At 37.9% G+C, this 22,983-nt stretch overlaps 3 protein-coding genes across 9 annotated transcripts in view; 1 reads left to right on the top strand and 2 right to left on the bottom strand.

Moving 5' to 3' along the window:
- Window positions 1-165: 165 nt before the first annotated feature.
- LOC106159809 (uncharacterized) lies at window positions 166-13,444 on the top strand. Of its 3 annotated transcripts, XM_087010666.1 has the most exons (4): window positions 3,839-5,332; window positions 7,920-11,309; window positions 12,127-12,163; window positions 12,435-13,444. In XM_087010666.1, exons 2-4 carry the CDS (start codon window positions 11,136-11,138, stop codon window positions 12,500-12,502), a joined length of 279 nt encoding a protein of 92 aa, XP_086866792.1. In that variant the 5' UTR covers window positions 3,839-5,332; window positions 7,920-11,135; the 3' UTR covers window positions 12,503-13,444. The 3 variants fall into 3 exon arrangements, 2 of the variants coding, with proteins under 2 accessions (XP_013391665.2, XP_086866792.1); XR_015333802.1 differs by lacking the exons at window positions 3,839-5,332; window positions 7,920-11,309; window positions 12,127-12,163; window positions 12,435-13,444 and adding exons at window positions 166-334; window positions 863-3,659; XM_013536211.2 differs by lacking the exons at window positions 12,127-12,163; window positions 12,435-13,444 and having other exon boundaries at window positions 3,827-5,332; window positions 7,920-11,015.
- On the bottom strand, window positions 13,143-16,932 carry LOC106159804 (uncharacterized). 3 transcript variants are annotated; one of them, XM_087010663.1, is made up of 6 exons: window positions 15,831-16,337; window positions 15,301-15,426; window positions 14,533-14,658; window positions 14,236-14,361; window positions 13,951-14,076; window positions 13,143-13,736 (listed from the first exon to the last, which is right to left on the bottom strand). In XM_087010663.1, exons 1-6 carry the CDS (start codon window positions 16,231-16,233, stop codon window positions 13,600-13,602), a joined length of 1,044 nt encoding a protein of 347 aa, XP_086866789.1. In that variant the 5' UTR covers window positions 16,234-16,337; the 3' UTR covers window positions 13,143-13,599. The 3 variants fall into 3 exon arrangements, with proteins under 3 accessions (XP_086866789.1, XP_086866790.1, XP_086866791.1); XM_087010665.1 differs by having other exon boundaries at window positions 13,590-13,736; window positions 13,917-14,076; window positions 15,831-16,932; XM_087010664.1 differs by lacking the exon at window positions 15,301-15,426 and having other exon boundaries at window positions 15,831-16,932.
- Window positions 16,933-16,939: 7 nt separating this feature from the next.
- The window catches only part of LOC147762590 (uncharacterized), a 7,108-nt gene continuing 1,064 nt past the window's right edge, over window positions 16,940-22,983 (bottom strand). Inside the window, exons 2-10 of one of the 3 annotated variants that reach the window (XM_087010659.1) lie at window positions 22,070-22,343; window positions 21,441-21,711; window positions 20,901-21,050; window positions 20,438-20,572; window positions 19,795-19,935; window positions 19,370-19,472; window positions 18,106-18,381; window positions 17,631-17,793; window positions 16,940-17,441 (exon numbers count right to left, since the gene is read on the bottom strand). In XM_087010659.1, coding sequence (XP_086866785.1) covers window positions 17,346-17,441; window positions 17,631-17,793; window positions 18,106-18,381; window positions 19,370-19,472; window positions 19,795-19,935; window positions 20,438-20,572; window positions 20,901-21,050; window positions 21,441-21,711; window positions 22,070-22,336 — 1,602 coding nt within the window. In that variant the 5' untranslated portion in view covers window positions 22,337-22,343 and the 3' untranslated portion in view covers window positions 16,940-17,345. The remainder of the gene's footprint in view (window positions 17,442-17,630; window positions 17,794-18,105; window positions 18,382-19,369; window positions 19,473-19,794; window positions 19,936-20,437; window positions 20,573-20,900; window positions 21,051-21,440; window positions 21,712-22,069; window positions 22,344-22,983) is intronic. The other 2 variants (XM_087010662.1, XM_087010660.1) reach the window with 2 other exon arrangements.

Genomic DNA, 22,983 nt, shown 5'->3' with positions numbered 1-22,983 from the left:
TGAGGGTCTGTGTCACAGAGATTTCGATCTCCTGGACCATTGGATTCGTACAGGTAAAGGTTAGCGTGACGAAAGTGGGGCAATCTTGAATGGGGACTTCTCATGTAATATGTGCAAATCAATGGGAACTATGTATTTCAGTGGATTCTCAGTGACTCTCAATCACCTCTCTATAGTGCTTTTGGATTAGTGCAAAAGCAGTCAAAAACGATGCTTATAGAGTACCATGTCGTTTTGTGTTTCAGGGAGCCGTATTGGATTAATGATGACCACTGCTCACAGTATAGCAATCCACAACAGAAGAAATGTTATCTGGATGATTTTCTTTATAATGGTACCCTGTGCTCTCTCTCTCTCTCTCTCTCTCTCTCTCTCTCTCTTCCACGTAAATGAAGCCCAAAGGCCGTTTCAAAAAATAACGAATTTTGGTCTGAAAAATGACGTAAACTTAATAAAGATTTTGGTAGTAGGAAGTAGTAATAAAATAGCTATTGGTCGGAAAAAAATAGTCACCATCTTTTTGTTATAGGCCTTAAACAGGGGCAATATTTCATTTCATTTAATTTGACTACTGGTATTTATTTTGGGTAAGAATAGTATAACATTAAGATCTTAGTATTTGGAACAATTATTCGGACTATAGGTCTTTCCTGAAATAGGCCCCAGAACCAAAAAATTAGAATAATTACCCTATACAAGGCAGTTGGCCTGCACATTGAAAAACGCCAATGAATCTATTGGGGCCTGAGGAAATACAGGTAAAGTCGCAATGTCTCTACAGATGAATGTATCGATATCATTTTATAGCGAGATCTGGCCTATCCTCTGTGCGTCTGATCAATTATTGTCTGCTTTTTCGTAGATTTGGAGTATATCGCTGCTGACGATGAAAGACTCGTCTTGTTTTAAAACGGCGTCTATGCTACAAGATATCAGATTATGTCGATGTAAAACTTTTGTGCCAGTAGAAATAAGGAAGAGCCGTATAGTCGACGCAGGAATGGGAGTATATGCTAAAGAAAATATTACCGTAAATACGGTATTGTGGGACATAAATTGTGACAGCGTTCTTCCTGGCGAAACATCGGAGCCCTGCTGGATGATACCCTATGACGCATTGACCAAGAGATGGTTGTACACACTTTCACTACCGGCGAAAAAGACTCCAGTTTCCGACTTTCTGCGGCATTTTCTTTCCGGAGTAGCATCCCTAGAGACCTGTGATCTCGAACGTGGTTCCTGTAGGGATGAAACAAAAAAGCGCTGTTTTTTAATGGGTTCTGGACCAATAATGAGCATAAATCACGGCGGGGACACTCGGAATGTCGCTTGCCCCAGTGACGCAATGCGTTTGCACAACCGTGTCTCACCTGCTGCAATTGTTGCAGTTAGGAACATTACAGCTGGAGAGGAATTGCTACAAGACTATGAAGACTACGGTGAAAATGACCCTTTCCTTACCTCAATAAAGCGGACTTTAGGATTGGATTTTGAAGCTGAATTGAACGAAAGGTTGATGCACTTGAAAGAAAATAAAACATAATATCTGTTTTGAGTTGTGTTAAAATGTTTAGGCTTAAGTATTTAAAGAAATATGCACGTGTAAACATAGTACAATATGTTTTTGTTACGGAGGTTAGGTAACATCTAAATTAGGTTATATTTCAATCATGAGGTTAGGTAAAATTGTAGTCTAAATTATGCTATGTATCAGAACCATTCAAAATATTTCTCAAGAAAAGTTTCACGGTCATAAGATGTTTTTTTTTTCTCTGTAGCTCTGCATTTGTAAGTGGCATATTAGTGCCTGTATAACAAAACATTAAACCTACATGATCACAGCTTTAGGCAATAAAAAACAATGCAATACCCGAGAAAGTCAATGCATACAATCTAGTAGATCGACAACAGACACGTGTTTGCGAATAACTGTCGGTTTGCACAACCGTGACTCACCTGCTGCAACTTTTGCAATTAGGCACATTACAGCTAAAAGGAATTGCTATAAAACTATGAAGAATATGCTTAAAATAACCCTTTCCTTACGTCAATAAAGCGGACTTAAGGATTGGATTTTGAATATGAATTGAAAGAAAGGTTGATGCACTTGAGAGAAAAAAAACATAATATATCTGTTATGGGCTGTGTTGGACTGTCTAAAGTTAAAGAAAGATGTGTCTCAGAATTAGATTAACCTGAACACGGCTGAAAAATTGATAAACCTCTTTTACCGTTGAAAGACGCACCCCATCCCATTACTTAAATTCCTTGATAATAAACATACTTACCATCACTAATAGTAATTGTTAAAAATTGCCGGTTTTGGAATCTAGGTCATCAATTACGGTCTTGACCTACATTCAAGTATACCCTGTATATTGCTAAATATAATAATAATAATCTTTATTAGTTCTAGCACAATTTACAAAGGCTATGACCAAACAATTACATAGGTACCATATATTAATACTTAGTGTGTATTCTTAAATGTACTAGTAAGTGCTGTTATACACCCATTATCAGAGGTGAAAATTATACATATATATTGATACATTGTGTTTTCACATATATAACTGACCTTTAAAAAAATCATACATATTTCTCTCGTTTAGTAGGTGGTGGCTGGTAGAGAATACTGGATCTTTCTTGGTTACATATTGTTATGTATCTCGCTAGATTTTGTATTGTATTATGATTTCTGTTTTGCATTAGTGATTTGAATTGTTCAGTGTTGTTAGTGTTTCGGACTGATTGTTGGTCAAGATTCTTTCTTTGTTTTTCATATTGGGGACATAGGCTACATGTATCAACAGGAAGTGAATTTCATTCTTTACTCCTTGTTTGCAAAGTCAACATATTCTCTTTTCAGGCGGTAGAGGGGTGGGTTTTTGAAATCTGCCTCTCTGTATTTCTAGATCGTGGGCACCGGTTCTAAATTTTGCAAGGCTTTGGAGTTCCAGTTTTGTTAGGAGGGCATTTAAATATTGTTCAGCTTCGTAAGTTGTTTTTTATAGTTTATATGTTCTCAGTAGTCCATTTTCTCTGTCTAGTTCTTTAAAAAATAGCATTTTGTAGTGGTCGCCGAAAGCTTTGCTCATTTCATTTTTATCTATCTGGAGGCTGTTCCTGTTTAGGGGGAAAAAAGTTTGGTAGATTGTGTCTATATTCTGTCTCCAGTTTCCCTTTGATTTTACTTCTAGGGTTTTACTTTGATATACCTTTTTTAAAAGTTGTCTATCTGGGACCTCTGTAAATCGTTTTAGTACACTTTGTGTAAGTGGAAGTCTGCCAAGTTCTGCTTTGGCTGCTATGTTACTGCTGTTATGTTGAATTCCCAGTAGTGATTTGCAGAATTTGTTGTGGACGTGTTCAAAAGGGAATGTGTTCATAGATTTGATAGAGTTAATGTTTTTAGCAATGAGAGCAGGTCCCCAAATTTTGCAGCCATATAGAAGGATGGGTTTGATTAATGTATCGAACAGTTTCAGTTTAAGGTGAATAAGACTTTTTTCTGTGGTGGATAATGTTTGTTTAATCATGAAGTTGGCTTTCATTGCTTTGCCTTTAAGGTCATTGAGTGCACTTTTAAATGATCCACTTGAAATATGTTCAGCTGGAGGATAAGTCAAAGAGAAATAAACAATGCAAATTTACGAAAATCGTTAATTTATATAGTTTTTTTTTCTTCGTGTTCCTCAAAATGAGTATTTTTTCACATAAAAGTAACGAGTTAAAAAATCAACAAAAATTTGTACTGTGATTGACAATTAATATGAAATTTGGAAAAATTGTCATGAAACACCTACAGACTTCATTAGTAATCTCAGGCGCGGGTATGCCCACCGCGAGCTTGGATTATGGCCGCCAGACGGCGTGGTATACTGTAAACTAGAGTTACAGCTCTTTTGAGAGGAATTCTGGTCCATTTAACTTGAAGGACATCTTGCAGTTGATCTAGAATTGCAGGGGGGTTTCTCCTTTGAATAGTACAATCAAGTACGTCCAACATGTACTCAGTTTGGGTTTGCATCTGGGCTACTTACTGGCTGTGACATCATTGGGTAAATAAGCGTGCTGTATGGGGAGTTGCACTGTCGTGTTGCAATCTAAAATTGTCACTTTATATCCCTCTACATATGCAACAATCTGGTGTCGTATTACCATGTCAGTAGGTCGTGACATGGTCTCGGTAATCGGTAGACACAGTTACTAATATGCAAACCTCTGCGAAAACTGACAGAACATGACAAGTGCACCCCAGCAGCACTGTACCAAAGCTCTATGACATGTGTCACACACCCCAGGCCCTCCAGTCATAACCAATGGAGAGTGACTGAGTGAAAAGTGTCCAAAGTACACATACATGCTACGTATATGTCGTGCCAATTGGTGCAATGACTCCTTTTTTGTACCAAATGTTGTGTTTTAGAAATACGTGTAAAAAATCCCCAAAAGTTAAGTTATTTTGATAAAAACAGTTGACAGGTTATATGACAAATAGCCAGAGAAGTGAATTTAACTGTAGAGAAAAATAATGTCTGAAATATATTAAAACACAAAAAAAATCGTCATCCATTTATTGCACACCTTTTTTTCACCTATGAAAACATGTTTCAATGATACCCAGTCGCAACCTTTTTTAAATAAAACATGCCCACTTGAGTTTAACGTCATTTGTCAGTTAAACCAGATCTACAGACATAAGTCACAATTTCAAAAGCGCCATCAATACAAATTCCACCTTTAGGGTCTATGACCCCATTTCCATAGATTCTAGATCGATCTATTCCTGTGGGGAGTCTCACTAGATTACTGTCAGCTTAGCCGGCTTAAGCGTCTGTCCCGCCTACTAAAAGCTGTAAGGGGGTAATTAACTATGGTGCGCGCTCGGCTGACTGCAATTTAGCGTGAACCCCCAGGGAGTTAGGTCGATCTAAATGTTAATCTCTAGATCGATCTGAATCTCTGGGAATGCACCCAAACACATGGCTCATACGGGTAATTACTAGACAGTGTTAAAATGAATAAGCAGAATTTAGCAGATGGCAGAAGACATATGAACATGAAACAGGAAGTTTCTCGAAATCACTCCATTTGAATCGGATGAATCATTCATCCATGCGCTGAATAATTAATACCAATAGAAAGGGGTCTTTCAAACACGTGTATTAAACATACTGTTATATTGGTGAAATATATATTAGACCCGCATGTCGACACATAACTAATCTACACTCCACCAAGAAGAATAAAAGAGAGTCATATGTCTCCTGTTGATCTCAGGAAAGGTTTTGGCATGAGAAGACTTTCATGGACGGCCCTCCTTGTCGTGGTAATGTATTTCTGCTATCACGATTTTAAGACAATTTCACGGTTGTAGGGTCAACCGGTGTGCGCGGTGCATTGTGGTGAATTCTGATCCGAACAAACTCATTTGTAGCTTAAAACCAGTAGTGATAGTAATTCAGTACATACTCAATTATCTCACGCAAATGTCTTATACATGTAACGCCCCCAGTTGCTGAAATGATAGGTTATATGCAGATATGCTAATTGCAGTCAAATCTGATATCACAGTGTGTGATCGAAGGGTATTTCACTATTTGATTCTCCAAAAGTTTCCTCTCGTATTTCACACAGACCGAGAATATTCCAACTGATTCCTGCTCATTCCTTGAGCAATCTCTTCTGGCTTACCTAGAGCTTTTAGTGTCCTCACATTCCATGTGCCGATGGTGATGTTATTCCTGGCGTTGATTTTTTCTGCTAATGCCCCTATTTCACACAGACCACGAATCCCACGAATCGCCAGGAATTGACAAATTTCAGGATTCGTGAGATTTTGCCAATTTTCTGGTCTAATTCGACACGCTCTACGATTCAGTTACGATACAGGAGCGATAGTGTTACGAATATTCGTGGGATTCGGCTGGAATCGCACGAATATTGTCCAGAAATTCACTAATTTTTTTTAGAATCGGGAGTTCGTGGCCAAAATTTTGAACAGCTCAAAGTTTTTGCCACTAATTCCTGTTGGTCAAGAAGTGCAAAAACTGACTGCGAATATATACGAATCTGTTAAGAACTTCACGAACTGATTACGATTCAACCACGAAACCTGAAATTTGTCAATTCCTGGCGATTCGTGGGATTCGTGGTCTGTGTGAAATAGGGGCATGACGGCATCAGTCGCAGACTTCTCACCTCCATCCGATGGGAAGCGGAAGGCGCGGACCTTGGTGACCCTGGCGACGGCCGTGTGTCTGAATTCCATCAAATTAAAAGCAAGCACATTCAACCTCATACCGGCTAACCCTCCTACCACAGAATACGATTACGATAATGTAGAATAGGCCTACTTCGAACAGCTGCAGAAAATAACCGTCCAGAATCCTACAAGGTCTGGAAAGACACATGTGGACCGTTTCACAACACAGAGACTCTTGGACTTTGCCAGCACCAATAACCTAATGGTGACAAATATGCTCGGACCACACAAACCAACCAGGCGATGTGGTTGACTGAGTTCAAACGGTGAGCACCTCATTCAAATAGACTTCCCCGTGTATAAAGTTAGTACATTTTAGACAATGACGATTATTTTTCTAAAATGTCCGCCAATGCCTATTAACAAGTAATCATTTCCATATATTTGAACTATAATGTTAGTCACAACACTACAAGTATTTAAGGTTATTTCTGCGCTAGAAATATATTGATAAGATCTGGTGCCATTTGCTAAATACAGAATGGCCTACAGCAGCCTTAAAAATCACGTTTTTAACAAAATGATTGCTCTTATATAATGATAAATGTTTTTATGTTTTTTTTATTTTTAGACTGTCACGGCAGTCCAGTTGGTATTATCCTGCACATACTCTTCCTAGAGACATTCTGGAGCATGTTTACGGTCTATAATTTGAACATCGATGGGGCACAAGAAAGACATTGACTCGTTAGCAATAGCGACTTGGTTCCAGTGATGTTTGCCTCTGGGGTCACTGACTGTAATATTTTCACTAGGGAAAGTTTACAATACATAGTACAGGCTTTAACAATGATTTATAACCAAGACTTATGGAATAAAATTATTTGCTAAGTTTTATAATTATGTGTGTGGACGTGGGCGAAAACGGGAGTCACCCTATTGAACGTAGGTTGGGAACTGATGAATGAAAATAAGTAAACTTAGTTAGAATGACGTTACACATAATTACAAAAGGTGGGGCTTTTGATATGCCGCTTCTGGATATAGGCCTACTAATACCCTGTATTGTTTTGCAGTCGACAGTGTAAGAAAAACAAGTGTAAGAAAGAAAAGCTATATTTACAAGAACAGGGGCAGGCCTATCATTGCATCATGTTAAGTAAAATGGTAGCGACGTTTACAGGAGGTCAAATTGTCAAGCCTTTGGCATTTTTAAGAAGATATTTTATGGGGATGGGGGAGAAAAAAAATATGTACTGTTTGATAGTTTTGTAACATTAGTACATAAAATAACCCCCATCCACTTCTTTTGTTCAGGGGTTGTGAAATAACTATTATTATATTGGTATACAGTTGTATGATTTGAAAAGAGGGGTCAAGAATCACCAAGAAGTCTAGTCAAATATTGAGCTTTTCTAACACAGCAAAAAGTTAAATATACTAACTGCTATTTGTATACAACAGAATAACGGGTAAGAATCTAAAGTTAGTTACCGGTAGAGACCAATATACAGTTTACTTTTTATTTAAGGCATATCCTGTAATGATCATGGATAAGACTGAGATAAAAACGTTCTTGACGAAGATTAGGAAACTTTACGTTGGTTCTGTCTTTCATTTGTGGAATAAGTTTTCAAATATGATATGAATTGAATTTGATAAACGCGAATAGAACCTTTTTTCATGTGGCCTACTCTTTTTTTTTTTTTAGATTGGAGGTACTTCGCTGTATTTGTGGTCTTGGGATTTGGAGCGAGATGTTACCGACTTCATAAGATGCAGGTGTAAATTGTTCATCTCAGCCGACATCAAAGTGAGCCACATACCTGGGGCAGGGAAAGGAGTTTTTGCAAAAGAGAATATTTCCGCTGGAACGTTATTATGGGATATCAAATGTGACGCCATATTGGCTGAGGACGATTGGGAATCTTGTTGGATGATGCCGTATGACGACAAAGCGAAGAAATTTCTCTATTCCCTTGCTTTCTCAGTGAGGAAAACTCTAGCCTCCGACATTTTATTGCAATTGCTGTCGACAGCATATCTCTCCGAGTGTGACGAAGTAGATGGCTCTGGCAAGGACACGAAGAAAATGCAGTGTTTTGTTATCAGCTTTGACGCTTTTAATTACATTAATCATGGCAAAGAAGATGCAAATGTCGCGTGTCCCAGTGACGCAATGCGGTTCCAACATCATGTCTCAGCTGCTGCACTCGTAGCAATTAAGAACATCACAGCTGGAGATGAAATACTGCAAAACTACCAGGATTACCACGAGACAGACCCCTTCCTGAACTCAATAAAGAGAAAATTGGGCTTAGATTTTGAAGTTGATCTAAATGGTGGCAGCATTCCAAATCTGTTAAGGACTCGACTTGATAATAAAATTAAATAGTGACACATGTATTTACTCGTTAAAAGGTTACAAATAAGCTGTAACAAGGCATGCACCCTGCTGGATAGACGCAGACCACTGTTATCAGTGAAGTAAACCTGGGGAAAATACCATGCGATGCTGGTTTTCTCTGACCCTTTCTCTGCCTGATTCTTCTTTTCACTGTGGACTGAATTCAGATCAATATATATACATGTACCTCAAGGCACGTGCTATATATAAATAGTCCGTCCTGTACCTTGAATACAATTGTCGTACAAAGTTATCATGTCGCCATACAGTCATCGATCATTTGTTGTACCAAATCGACGTTTTGTGCACCTTATTCTAATAATTACCGATGACAAGTGCTGAGTACCCAAAACTCCTAGTGCAAAAATATTCAATCTCGACTGCCACGCTGGGGGCCGGTTTCGGCGCTATGTTGGGCCGCATTCACAACAGCAGGACGAACTAGTGCGCCCGACCCACCTGAATGCTTGTTGCGTAATACCTTACGGAGAAATTATTCCGTGACTGTTAGGATTAGATGGAACGCTTCTAAGTGGGTGGCCATATTTGAACCGCGGACTAGTGAGTGCGTTGTACTGAAAGCGGCCTTGGAGAGGGGGCTTCGAGTGCGACATGGAAAAACAAGCAAAAGTGGGGTTACAGTTCATTGCACAGTGCTCCGTAACGCACCGTGTATATGGTGTATGAATGCCAATGGAATGCACATTAATCATGTAAACTGACAGCCATGTCTTCAGATCTAGTAGTAGTTTCATGCGGTGATCGGTGGATTTGTTACTCAAATTTGTCCTAAACCGGATTTTTGCGCCGATGTAATTTTCCTTAAGGAAGTAAGATCTTTTTTCCTAATGGCGAGCCCCCTTCCTCGACCGCTTCCTATGCTTGGATGCAATGTTAAGTAGCATTTCTGATATTATAAGGTAGCTCTAAACGAATCATGATTGATGGACGATACTCTTTGTAGTTCTAATGAACATGTATTTCTCCATCGTAATATCAGGTTTTGTCGTGGCTAACACTCAGAAAAACACACAGCTCTAGAAGAACTTGATTTTTCATTTTAAATGAAACAGGTTAAAGCTTATGAACGAAAGTGCATTGAATATACTGGACTTCAAAGGGGATAATTGAAAATGGAAGTACATATGAGTTGATTTGTTTTGAAATTTGTTCTCTTGGATACAAAACATAAACTAGTAGACCTTTCGTAAGAAACCTCTACTTAGTAGTGAATAAGAGGGCATTCCCAGAGATTTAGATCGATCTTACTAGATCGACCTAACTCCCTGGGGGTTCACACTAAATTGCAGTCAGCCGACCGCGCACAGAAGTTAATTACCCCCTTACAGCTTGAAGTAGGTAGGACGGACATTTAAGCCGGATTATCTGACAGATAACTAGTGAGACTCCCCACGGGATAGATCGATCTAAAATCTATGGGAATGCGCCCTAAGAATGTACGATATGATTTATATTATAAATAAATAATCACGTGAGCAAACCCTTTCTGGTGGGTAATTGTGTAATTCAATCATTCATTAATTTTTTTATTTGCTAATTGATTTAAACGTGAAAATGAATAAGCTATGTAATACGCTGTAGGTACCAAGCCTCTCTATATTTTTCTGCAAATTACACTTTCTCTATTGTTATTATTCATGTTGCACCTAACGCTTTTTTATAGTAAACATCTCAAGAATCCCACCTCCCTGACATTTCGTGATTTTTCTGCTCTTTTCAAGTAGGCACCGGGACGTACTTATAACAAAGATGACTCGTCATGCCCCCAATACTGCTTTAAGTTTAAACTAGTGGTTTTATAACTTTGAGAAAAAACTGAAAAATGGAACCGTCTCTTAAGATGCAGCGAGTATTACTTTATACTTCTTGACAAGTGCAATAACTATGGGATGAATCTTGGGCGAAAAACTGCTTTGTTAGTGCACACATGAACAGAAAGGGGTGAATGGAAGAAGGTTTTTGACAAAAATAATCGAGCCGTCTCTTAAGATGCGGCTTACATTGCTTTGTATTTCTCCACAAGTGCAATAGATATGGCATGAATCTTGGGCGAATACCTATTTTAATCGCCAACGCATGAACATAAAGGTGATGAATTGAGAAAGGTCCAGGAACAACAAAAAGTCCGACTTGCCTTGGGGCTGCTATCGAACATGAGAGTCCTAGCATTTGTCACAGGTGCCCTCATTTGACTTCACTCGAACACTCTCAGGATAAAGGCTGTCATCACACCTGGGATATTTTCAACAAAAGAGCCATAACAGATCACAGCCAGGAAATGTGCCTTTGTTTTTTAACAAAATAAACTTGGTCCATTTCAGTTCAAGATACATTCGTGGCAGTTCATTGAAATAAATAAAGCAATGGTCCGAAACATTATTCATGTATTTTCTATTATAGAACAGGTATCATGATCCGTAAAATTGGACTTCTCCTGATGTAGCTTTGTTCAACTTAAACTCAAAAAGTTTAGACCGGTTTTATTGTGAATCAAGACTCATGGTATGCAATGGTATCAAACGCCACGCCCCGTCGAAAGCAACCGTACATTCGCTAGCATTGTACTGTCTTTTGATTAAAAAAGACCAGAGGGATCGCAGACTAATGCGTTCTGTCCATCCAAGGCAAGGCTGCAGTAAAAGAGGACTAGCATGGGCGATACTTTTTGTTGTGGTAATGTATTACTTTCATCTTGATTTCGTATGTTTAGACGTACTAACCCCCGGCACGTTACACTCCCACTAACAACGTCGTTGTCAGGGGTTGCTATAAAAACGAATAAGTAAAATATTTATTTAAAAAGTTCATTAGTCTGGTATATATACATGAATTTTTGAATTAATAGTATCACAGACAATGCTTTTTACCTTCAAATTTTCAGCTTCACTCAAGAGCCTTCCTCAGGACAAACTGGTCATGCGCTGATGATCTTGCGCTGAGAAGTATTCAATGACCAGTTTTCTTATGCATGTCCCCTACGCCCCCCCCCCTCCCCAGGCCCAAGAGGTCATCATAGATGTGGGCCAGCTGGTAGCGTCCCTCGTCCCTATGGAAGTTCTTTAAAGATCCCTGATACCTCTGGCGAAGTCTTCACTTTCTTTATCTATTATTCTGGCGCTGTCCCAATCAATGAAATAATTCTCTTTAACTGAGTGATCCGTGAGAGCAGATTTCCACATTTGTACCTCTGATTCTTTCCTTCTGTCCCTGGTGTAAATCATCATATTGTCCATGTTTTCAACTTCTGTTCTGTGTTCTATGACTCTTATTGATAGTTTACGTTTGGTCTCTCCTACGTAACACTTGTCACAATTTTTACAGTCAATGGTGTATACGCCTTCTTTTTGCTCTGATTTGGGTGCACTAAAAACTGTTTTAGGCTCTGTTGTAGAGTTGGGTCTCATAGCGGTACTGATCTTCCTTTTTTAAGTATCCTAGACACTTTTCCTCCTTTTCTGCCCAGTTTAATGTACAATTGTTCATATTTTAGGGAGAGTATTTTGCTATAGGGACATTCCTCTACACAGGTAGTTACCATTATCTGTGCCATAGGCCTATATATCTTGTAATTCTTGTTTGTGAATAAGCTATGCTACCTTGAGATCTAAACCAGTGTGCACAGTCAGAAGCACTGTAGACCAGTATTCTTCAGAATACTGGTCTACAGTATTCTGAAGAATACTGGTCTACAGTATTCTTCAGAATAATCACGTCTGAATTTTTTTTAAATTAAATTAATAATTCAGATATTTAAAAAAATTGTTGCATGATCTTCACGTGGCCTTTACTCTTACATAGGTTGGAGTTACTTCACTGTATCTGTGGTCTTTGGATTTGGAGCAGGATGGAAAGGCAGCGGCAGATGAAACCGACTTCAGGACGTGCAGATGTAAAGCGTTTATCTCAGTCGACATAAAAAAGAGTCGCATTCCTGGAGCAGGAAAAGGAGCTTTTGCAAAAGAGAATATTTCCGCCGGTACGTTATTATGGGATATCAAATGTGACGCCATATTGGCTGAGGACGATTGGGAACCTTGTTGGATGATACCGTATGACGACATAACAAGGAAATTGCTCTATTCGCTTGCTTTGCCTGCGTCGAAAACGCCAGTCAGTGACTTCTTAATATTATTGCTGTTATGGTCGACTCTCGAAGGATGTGACTTAGTTAACGATTCGTGCAGAGACACCAAGAAAAAGCAGTGTTTTCTCATCAGCTTTGGCCCTTTAAATTACATTAATCATGGCAAAGAAGATGCAAATGTCGCGTGTCCCAGTGACGCAATGCGGTTCCAACATCATGTCTCAGCTGCTGCACTCGTAGCAACTAAGAACATCACAGCTGGAGATGAAATACTGCAAAACTACCAGGATTACCACGAGACAGACCCCTTCCTGAACTCAATAAAGAGAAAATTGGGCTTAGAGTTTGAAGCTAATCTGAATGATGACCTTAATCCAAAACTCGATTTGTAAAAATGATTAAATAATGGCAAATGTATCCTATTGACAACTGATGTAATTTTTACTTGAAAAAATCGAAATTGCTGGTGAATTTTTAAATTTCCCCGACATGGGGGACAAGTACAATATTTCAAGGTTGTACATTTTACTTAAATAAGGCAATTCTTTTATATTGCTCTGATCTGCGTGAATTTTAACAGGTAAAAACTGAAAGTAATTTCAAGTTCAGTTGAACTTGATAACTTTTTTTATGTTGTACGTGTTAATGTTATGTCATTAGCTACCCTTTCAAATAAGCCGACATATGCTTCTCTAGTTATTAAAAAAGAAAAACATTCTATCAATTCTGTTTTGTCGGGCAGTTATTTTACCACATTTTCGAGAAATTACCATAAATGATATGGTTATATAGTCAAGTATACTGTCAATGTCACGCAAAGTGTTGGTCCTCGGAGAACGGTCTCGTATGGTCTTATATGGGAGAGCTTCTGGGCACAGCCTATAGCCCTAATGGTGTTTGACATTTCTTGCCAGTATAACCGGGCCTACAGACACATGTTATTCTTCCAAAGGCGTCGTCAATACAAGTTCCACCATTATAGCACGGCTCAGACGGGCAATTTCTGACCAGTGGCACTGAAAGTAGCGAGCAAAAGATATTACACTAGATTAGACTAAAGCATGACGTAAATCATCAGAATAAAAAAAAGGAAAAACGACACGATCGATTCTTATTGTCAAAAATCTGACCAATAAATCCATCCATTGCAAATGTTTGTTCACCTATGTGAGTATAAATATTTCAATGACACCTACTTCCAACCTTCTGAAATATTCAAAGTTTATTTACTTGAAGTCTGGCATTTCTTCCCAGTATAGCCAGGTCTACAGACACAAGTCACACTTCCAAAGGCGTCGTCAATACAAGTACCGCCATTATAACACGGCTCAGACGGACAATTTCTGACCAGTTCCACTGAAAACGATATCAATAAATTAGCAAAGGCCGGCATAAAAACGTAAAAATATTTGATGAAAATACCATTTCTCTTCATTTTAAATCGGGACCCATTAATAATCGATATTATTTATACTCTAGATTCCCCCATACTGAATTAGAATATACTATACTCACTTGAAGTTTGACATTTCTTGCCAGTATAACCAGGCCTACAGACACAAGTCACACTTCCAAAGGCGTCGTCAATACAAGTACCACCATTATAGCACGGCTCAGACGGGCAATTTCTGACCGGTGTCACTGGAAATAACGATTACAATAAATTAACACAGGCCAAAATAATAATTAACCTACAGAAAATTTGAGTAAAATGACATAAAAATATTTCTCTTCATTTCAAAACGAGATTCATTAATAATCAATATAATTAATGCTCTTGATTCTCACCAGCCTGAAATAGACTATACTTACTTGAAGTTTGACATTTCTTGCCAGTATAACCAGGCCTACAGACACAAGTCACACTTCCAAAGGCGTCGTCAATACAAGTACCACCATTATAGCACGGCTCAGACGGGCAATTTCTGACCGGTGTCACTGAAAATAATGATAAAAAGAAATTAGGAGTCAATGGCACCCGCAAACTTCTGAAATAGTTCCCAACCAAATACATACTTTACCAGAATACAGTACTAGAGCCTAGCAGAATCCTGGGTTTCCTGATGAGTGTTCGTTCTTATAGACCCCCCCTTCTCTCCCCCCCCCCCCCAAAAAAAAAAAAAATATATATATATATATATATATATATACATATATATATATATATAGGCGTGACAGACATTTAAGCCGGCCAAGTTGACAGCAATTTATTGAGACTCCCCAGGAAGATAGATCGATCCAAATATCTGAGGGAATGGTCCCTAACATTCTACGTGGAAATGGTTTATGAAATAACACTGCCATCAATATCATTTTTATTTTTTTCCTACTGATGATACACTGACCACAAAATGTTTCACTGACACTCGTACCAAGCTGTACATGCAATTGTACCCGTATGTGTCAGTTTTGCGGTAAGATTGGATTCCTTCGAGACTGTCCCTTACTAAGAAGAAAGTAGCATTTGTGCATTAATAAGCTGATTTGATCATGAAAGATTTCCAAATGTGCAGTGAAGGCGTTTAATTTTGTAAGAATGGCATTGTGGTCCTCCCCCTAAAAGACCACTAAAATACTTACATGCCGTTTGACACTTTTTCCCAGTAAACCCAGATGTACAGACACAAGTCACACTTCCTAAAGCGTCGTCAATACAACTTCCGCCGTTATAACATGGCTCTGAAGGGCAATTCTTTGGCTTTGGTCCTGATAATAAACTTCAGAATATAACCATCAGCTCATATGATTTTTGTCTGAGAAACGACAGCCATAATATAAATCTGCAGTGTATAATTTCACTCTAATAGATGTGTGTCTGATATTTGTCATGAGGGTAACTAAATAAGACAAAGGAATGAGATTCTGCAGACCCATAGCCAGAGGTTGAATTGCAACAAGGCATCCACACTGCTTGGGATGTGTAGAACGCTCGGTTTCTTACATTAGCAAATGCAAACATAAAATGTACAGCGTACGTACTGTACGTTTGACCGATATAAATAGGGTTTGCTCGTGCCTTGTATGTACCAATGTTTTTTTTTTTTTTTTTTTTTTTTTTTTTTTTTTTTTTTTTGTCTTGCGCTGAAAGCATAAACATATAATTCCATTACCTCGAGAACAATTCCTGTACAAAGCGGTCATGTCGCCATACAGTTGTTGAGCATCCTGGATGTTGATCACCTGTTGTGTCAAATCGACATTTGTGTTCCTTTTCCCAACAATTGCCGATGTTGGCGGTAGATTGCCAAGAAGCTCAGGCCAGTTGACGCAATCTGCCTTTATTTTGGCTTCGAGGGCGAAAATTTTCAATTTCGTCTGCTCCAACAGCGAGGTGTCGTCTGCCTCATTGGTTGACCCTGCCTCGGCGCCATTTTGGCGAAGAAGCATCGAGTGAGATGCCAGAAGGATGAAAAAGCAAGCGCTAGTGGGGACCATGTTCACAGTGAAGAGTACCATATGCCGTATGAACTCCTGTAGTATGCTCACCAAGGCGTGTGAACCGACAGCCTTCATATCAACGGTTAGATTTATACTGTGATTAGCTTCCTATTTATACTGATTATCTAATTTCCTTGGTACATTTGTACAGCCTTGCTTTGAAATTGGGCTATTATTTTTGTGATTTATCATATATTGTAACAAAATAATACAACAATATTCGACTATAAATGTTCATTTTTAATATATATGGTCGTGGACAGCAGTTTTATACATACAGTTATACACAGTACCGGTACACTATGACACTACTAACCATAATGGCCGCTGGATATGTCTTATACAGCGCAAGAAATCGTGGGAAGGGTCGCAGGTGCAGCACGTTGGGAATTGATAGCAAACTCTCTGATATCACAACATTTTAATCTTTTTAATTGTTCTAGTCAAAGTAAAACCTTGAAGCGTTCATATGATCCAAAGAAGACGTACGAGTACATTGTATTTCAAGCAACTGATTCGGAGTCGACGCCCGGTCCTCACATGTTTTTTTAAGTTTGATATGTTCTTTCAGTGTTGGGTTGTATTGATATTTATTGAAAAAAGATTGCTGGTAGTTAAATAAAAGCACTAAACAACACCTCTTAAGAAAAATTATCATTATTCTGCCTTATAATATACAATTAATACATTTTTGATTGTTTACTTAACAAGTCTTAGAATAAAGAAACCCTTTCAATGACGGTTAAAAAAATAATAACCCACTCCCATCCCCCCCCCCCCCAAAAAAAAAAAAAAACTGGAATGTAAAAATGCACGTAAAATTGCATCCCATAAATAGACATTATAAATATAACTTTGACAATTTTTTCAATCTGTAGACAATATACCACTAAAATGGTGTCAAACTTTGTCACAAATTAAAAATTTGAGCAAAACCATCTCAATTGTACAAAAGATTATCAGACACCATGGTGATTATGTAATCATGATGAGCGCCGTCTTTACAATATGGCACTGTACTATACATCCAAATTAAATCCAATTAAATCTGAACATGATCTACTTTCACTTTCGTTTTCGTTATAATGTCTCATGTTTGGTCACTGTGGTCTTTTAGTTCCATCGCCACCCATTACATAACTTCCCAGTCCAAAAAATATTTAACAATTTAAGTCTTGGGAATTCCTTCATGGGCCTTTCTTAGCCAAAACTTCACATTCTCTGAGGCGGAACAACTCTGGACCATACTGTGCAGACGTGTGTACGGCATTGAACATGGCTGCCTAGAAAAATACAAAATCATTTTAAAAAATCAGTTTCACCACTTTTTGTGCACAATGCTTACTTTTGATTTAAATGGCAAACGCATGAAACGCCACGCTGTCCGAGATACGTTCACATGTACATTCAAAAAAGTTTTAGTCAAGTAGACCGTGTTTAAGTAAAACTCCCCAAAATGTCTAATAGCATACCCTTGAGACGAGAAGTTCAATCAGCTGCCCCTGAGATCTGTGAGCTTTCTGTAGAAAATTCACCTCTTGAATTGCGACCTTCAACTCCTGGCGATGTACGACTTCTGTCTTCAGCCGCTGGAGGGCGCTGGGGTCAAAGAAGGTCCCCTCCCGAATATAGACACTGGAAATATAAAATCCCATAAATTATGTATGTATATTATATAAACAGATAATAGATTTGACGTGCTAAAAAGACCGTTTGTGGAATATTTCAAAGCAGTTTCTATTTAAATAGTAATGAATGTATCACCAAAACTGATGCCTTCATTTTTAGTAGAATGATTGAAATAAGTAACATATACTAGCTGCAAGATATGAATGTACTGTTCTTTCCTTTACAATGAAAAAAAAAGAAAGCACAGCCAAAGATTGAAATCAGGCTCAGATAACATTTAAAACTAGAAAGTATTACCATTACATCAGTGTGATTTACCTGTATGCCGCAGATTCTGTGATCTGCCCCTCGTATGGATACCAGCCGTGAGTATGAATCATTCTCTCCACGGTCTTTTCTCGAAGAAGCACCTGAGGGTCTCTGTAACGCCACAACTTTTCCAAGTAAACCTCGGCCTTCACCTTGGCGACTTCGAGGCTCCAGAGACCGCGTGAGGCAGCTGGGGTATCGAAGTGCAGTTCCCATAAGAGGGATGTGAACAGTGCCTGAACCTCGTGGGACCGAGTTCCTTTGGCTCGGTGAGAGTACACGGAGGCAGGATGGTCAGCACTAGATCATATACGGCAGCGGGACGGAAGTGACTAATCCAACATGGCGGCCCCCAGCGCCGCCGCAATCGGCAATCCTCGGCTCATTCCGCAAGCTCCATACTAACCATACTTATTGTCGAGTGCGGAGACATCTGAGTAGTTCCGAGTGGCGCCGCCGAGACATTTAGGCCTATAGCAAAATATCTAGGAAAATATACATGTATGCTATATCCCTAGGGATTCTTTATTGATACACCTTCACAAATAAGGTACAATCAAAGACAGTAGGCCTACATCTACATGTAACTATAGCAGAGTACAAACAAGTAAATGAATAAATATACATGATTTTGATGCGATATAGATGAATACGTGTTTAAAAATGGGCCAAAGTACAATCATAGAGGTAAAACAGACAACTCCAGCTACAGATACGTAAATTTGCAGGACGTGGAAACGCATTTAGACCCAATTAGATAAATGTATAATAATACTAATAAATGAGTTTATAAAGTGATATATATAAAATGTTAGCTAGGATTTGTTCCCTTTGTTGGAAGCATCTATTTACAAAACGCATAACCATTCTAAGAATATTTAAGTCTTGAGCACCCATAAGAAAATTATACAGTTCATTAAAGCTGAAGTCGCCTAGGGGTAGGAACTCTGACAGCTGCCCTCTGAAGGGATCACGTATTGAATCATATGCTTTGCACTCTAGCAGGAGGTGGAACTCATCTACTTTATTCAAATCGCAAAGTTTACAAAATCCCAGGAATAATACGATTAAAAAATAAAAAGATAAATTAAAAAGTAAATAAAAATTATATGCTATATTCCTAGTTATTATACGATTAAAAAAAACAATTGAACTGTGTTTTGATCGGTACTACAACATTCGACTATCAGCCTTAGCATCTCGTCGCTAGGGACCGCCATGTTGGATTAGTCACTTCCGTCCCGCTGCCGTATATGATCTAGTGCTGACCGAGGCAGGATTGCGTCCGCTTGTCAAGTACCAATTTTCATAGAACTCGTCAAACAGACGGTAGAGGTCAGCACAGTTGTTGCCACATTGGACGATAAGATCAAGATCTGAAAATTAGAAAAAAAATTTAAAAAATGTTTGGATTTGAAACCATCCATCAAAGTTGGTGATATTTTGTTACTATCACAGCGTATAAAACTTGGTCAATATCAATTCAACTTCCAGTACAAAAATAAATAAATAGATAAAATTAAATTAAATTATAAAAACCCGTTTTTTCCTTCACTCTTAAAAATATCATAGACATCACACATGTATTAAGATTAGAATTGTTTATCAGGAAAACGAATCTATTGTGGAAAAAAAGATAACTGCGCAGAGAATTGCATTGTGCAACGCCCAAAAAGATACAAAGAACGTTTCGCTTACCAAAGTCATCTGCGCAAATTGCGTCCCTGTTAGCCATAAAGAAAGGGTGCGTATTAAATACATGGTCCAGGACGACCTCCATTGTAGGCTTATGACGCAATGCTACAGAGAAACTATGGTCTGCGCGCAGATCATCTCCGGCTGCAAGAAAAGGGGATAAGCAGAGTTGCATAAATGTACTTTATCAAAACCTATACTTCTGATTCTGATTTTTATATGATCGCCTTTATCTGCATTTACGATAATCTCTTAGATAAGTGTATTGGCTGAGATAATAAGGAAAATTTTCAAAATATCACATATGAAATAAAAACTGTTAAGCTCTGTAAAGCTAACGGCATGAAAGTTTTCCGGCTTGTGTTTGATAACCATATATGATCCAACTTCCAAGCTAATGAACCTTTTTGCCCTCATTCTATGATTTTAATTGATTTTTAGAAGCATATGTGCCCACTACAGTACATCGTATCATATATGTACATGTACGGTGTTTTAATTTCTATCTTCACTATTTTCTTCGTATAACCGCAACCTGTCGGACGCTATAATTTTATGAACTTAAAATGTTTCATTTCTTTAGTCATTTCTATCTTAAGTGGTGGGATAGGTGACAGGTTGAAATTCTACCGCTATATCCACTTACACCTAATCAAAGCGTCCCTAAGAGCACGGTAGACGGGAGAACTTGTGGCTCTGTGACATTCAAGATGCCTGGCCATCTTCCTCAGTACCTTTTCTTTGTTACAGGCGAGGTACAGGTCCTCTATCTCTTCGCGATCTAAGGGGAAAAAGTCAGATAAAAAGTATGATGACAAAAGTCATGTTTGCGTTGTCAGTTGTTTTCAACGTTGATATATATTCTTAAGCTTACCTCGATGCTCTTATCTAAACATAAATAAGCTTATGTCAAAATGATTTCTCTGTTTTAATGTTGACTTATCTAGTTTTTGTATAGATTTTAAAAAGCTGTAAATTGAAAGCAGATGTAACCATGAAATCCGTTAACAATACGGAGTTTTCGACAAACTTGTGGACACACCAAATTATTGGAAAACTACAGTATTAAGGAGTGAAAATATTATTTGAAATATCAGAGATTTACATACAGTGTGTATGATAGTGCTTACTTTCTATGAGACACTGTACATAGTAAGCAAAGAAATCATGAGCCACTACAGGGTCTTGGAACCGCTTGTTGTTCATGTCCACTATGGCGGACCACCTCATTCTCTTATCTTTCAGCTCTGAAAAGTAATCTGAAAATAACCAATAGAAATAACCATATTAATATAAAAGAAGTATTTTGAAATACATTTTGATATCTCTGTTCAATATACTTACTTGGATAATATTGGCAATTTAGATTTATGTCATTTAATTAAAGATGTGTCAAATGCATAAATAAAAGCATTTGTATTTTCTGTATCATAAATTAATATTAAAATAGACAAAACTGGGTAAGATCATTTTCACTGGGGCCAGTGGTGCTTATATAAGAGATACTGAATAACGCCATAAGCAAAATCGCTATCAATTCAAGAGCCAAGTTTTTGACAATTACTGTATTAAATACAGAGATCTGATACATGTGTAAATTTGGGCTGCATTAAAAGCCGTGAGAGAGAAGGAGATAAATTTATACTCGCCACTGAGCTCTCGATAAGTCATGGCAAACACATTCGTCACTTCATCAGTAGAGAGAAGACGCTGTCTCTGCCAGAATGGCGACATCTTTTCGAACGCATACAGGCAGGTAATCATGTCCTTACTCTCCATCAGGAAGTTCTGATACTCTCCGTCCATAATGAGTTCTCTTATACAGCTCACTTTGTGGAGGAGGACGCACATCTCCTTAAAGGTGGCAGGAATCCAAGGCACACTGGCTATGTATTTGGCAAATGCTTTACCATGCGTGCGCTGAATAACAAAAAAAGAACGTTTAAAATATTAATATTAGAAATAGGCACTGTCCGAACTCTGCATTTTATTTTCTAATACTGTATTATTTCATCTCTACGTTTGAAGTTGGTTGATTTTATAAGCGCCTTGTCCTAATTTTTGAGATTCCTTTTCACATTCACTAAATGGGGAAACTGCATGTTCGTAAAATGACAAAACTAAATTTTCCAAAATATACCTAGTGTTTTTACCGTTTCAAAAGATACTCTTCGGGCCTATGAACATAATGTGGATTTTGTTCTCATACGGATTTGCAGAATTTACCGGGAAAACGTAAAATGACAAATGTTTTTGCAAATAAAAGAAAAAAAAATACCTGAATATTCTGCTCCCAAATATAAGGATCCTGGCCTAAATCTCGAAAACGCCTGCATGTTGAGGTAAAATGAAGCAGAGAAGGCGCATCCAGATTCCCGGCAATCTTTACTAATATTTCAGTTGGGATATCACAGATAATTCCGTTTCTGAAATAATTGTCCTCTTTGGAGATGTTCTTTTTCTTGCAGATCTGTGAATCAGTCTCAGAAAATAGTCCTCTCTTCTTGCTCGTGCATTGTTGAAATGAAAGCTCAACGTCACTCATAACGATACTATAAAATACGGGAAATACTTTGAAATAATTGAGAAATAATATCTTGTGACAGCAAACGTAAAGACAGAAATTTTCTGTTTGGTTGCTACACTACGTTTCTGGGCGGCGAGTATTTTGACGTCATAAAAAACAGAAGTTTAATTGTGACGAAACAGTTTAACATTGTTGCGCAATGATTATCATGTTTGTTTTGCCATAATCATGAAGATCCTGGGCAATATTTTAATAATTTTAAAATGACTTGGCCTAACTTGCATATAATTATTTCAAAATTTAGATTAAACATCCTAGTGGCCAATCACAGGTACGGAACTTCATTAAAACATATTTTGTTAGTACTTTTTATCTTTTCGATTGATTTTCTAATAATTTTAAAATCATCCCCCATTCGCGAAATTTAAATCTATTAAAATTTAAGATTATCGTTCATATATGAATCCATAACTTCACGAACAAATAGGCCAAAACGACGGCTTTAATATATCATTGCCTACACCCATTAAACCTAAAAAAATTTATTGTCTCTTTCATTGTCATTTTTATTACTCGTGAGCTTTCTTTAATTTTAGCTCAGTGACTTAAGCTGTTATAAATTTGCGTCCAGGAAAACTGCTGCAGGCTGTGCTCAACGTCATTAG

This window comes from Lingula anatina, chromosome 4 (assembly GCF_051362555.1).
Source record: "Lingula anatina isolate TDL-2025a chromosome 4, LinAna3.0, whole genome shotgun sequence".
NCBI lineage: Eukaryota > Metazoa > Brachiopoda > Lingulata > Lingulida > Lingulidae > Lingula > Lingula anatina.
The sequence above is the reverse complement of the archived record's forward strand: the minus strand, read 5'-3'. Positions and strand labels throughout refer to the sequence as shown.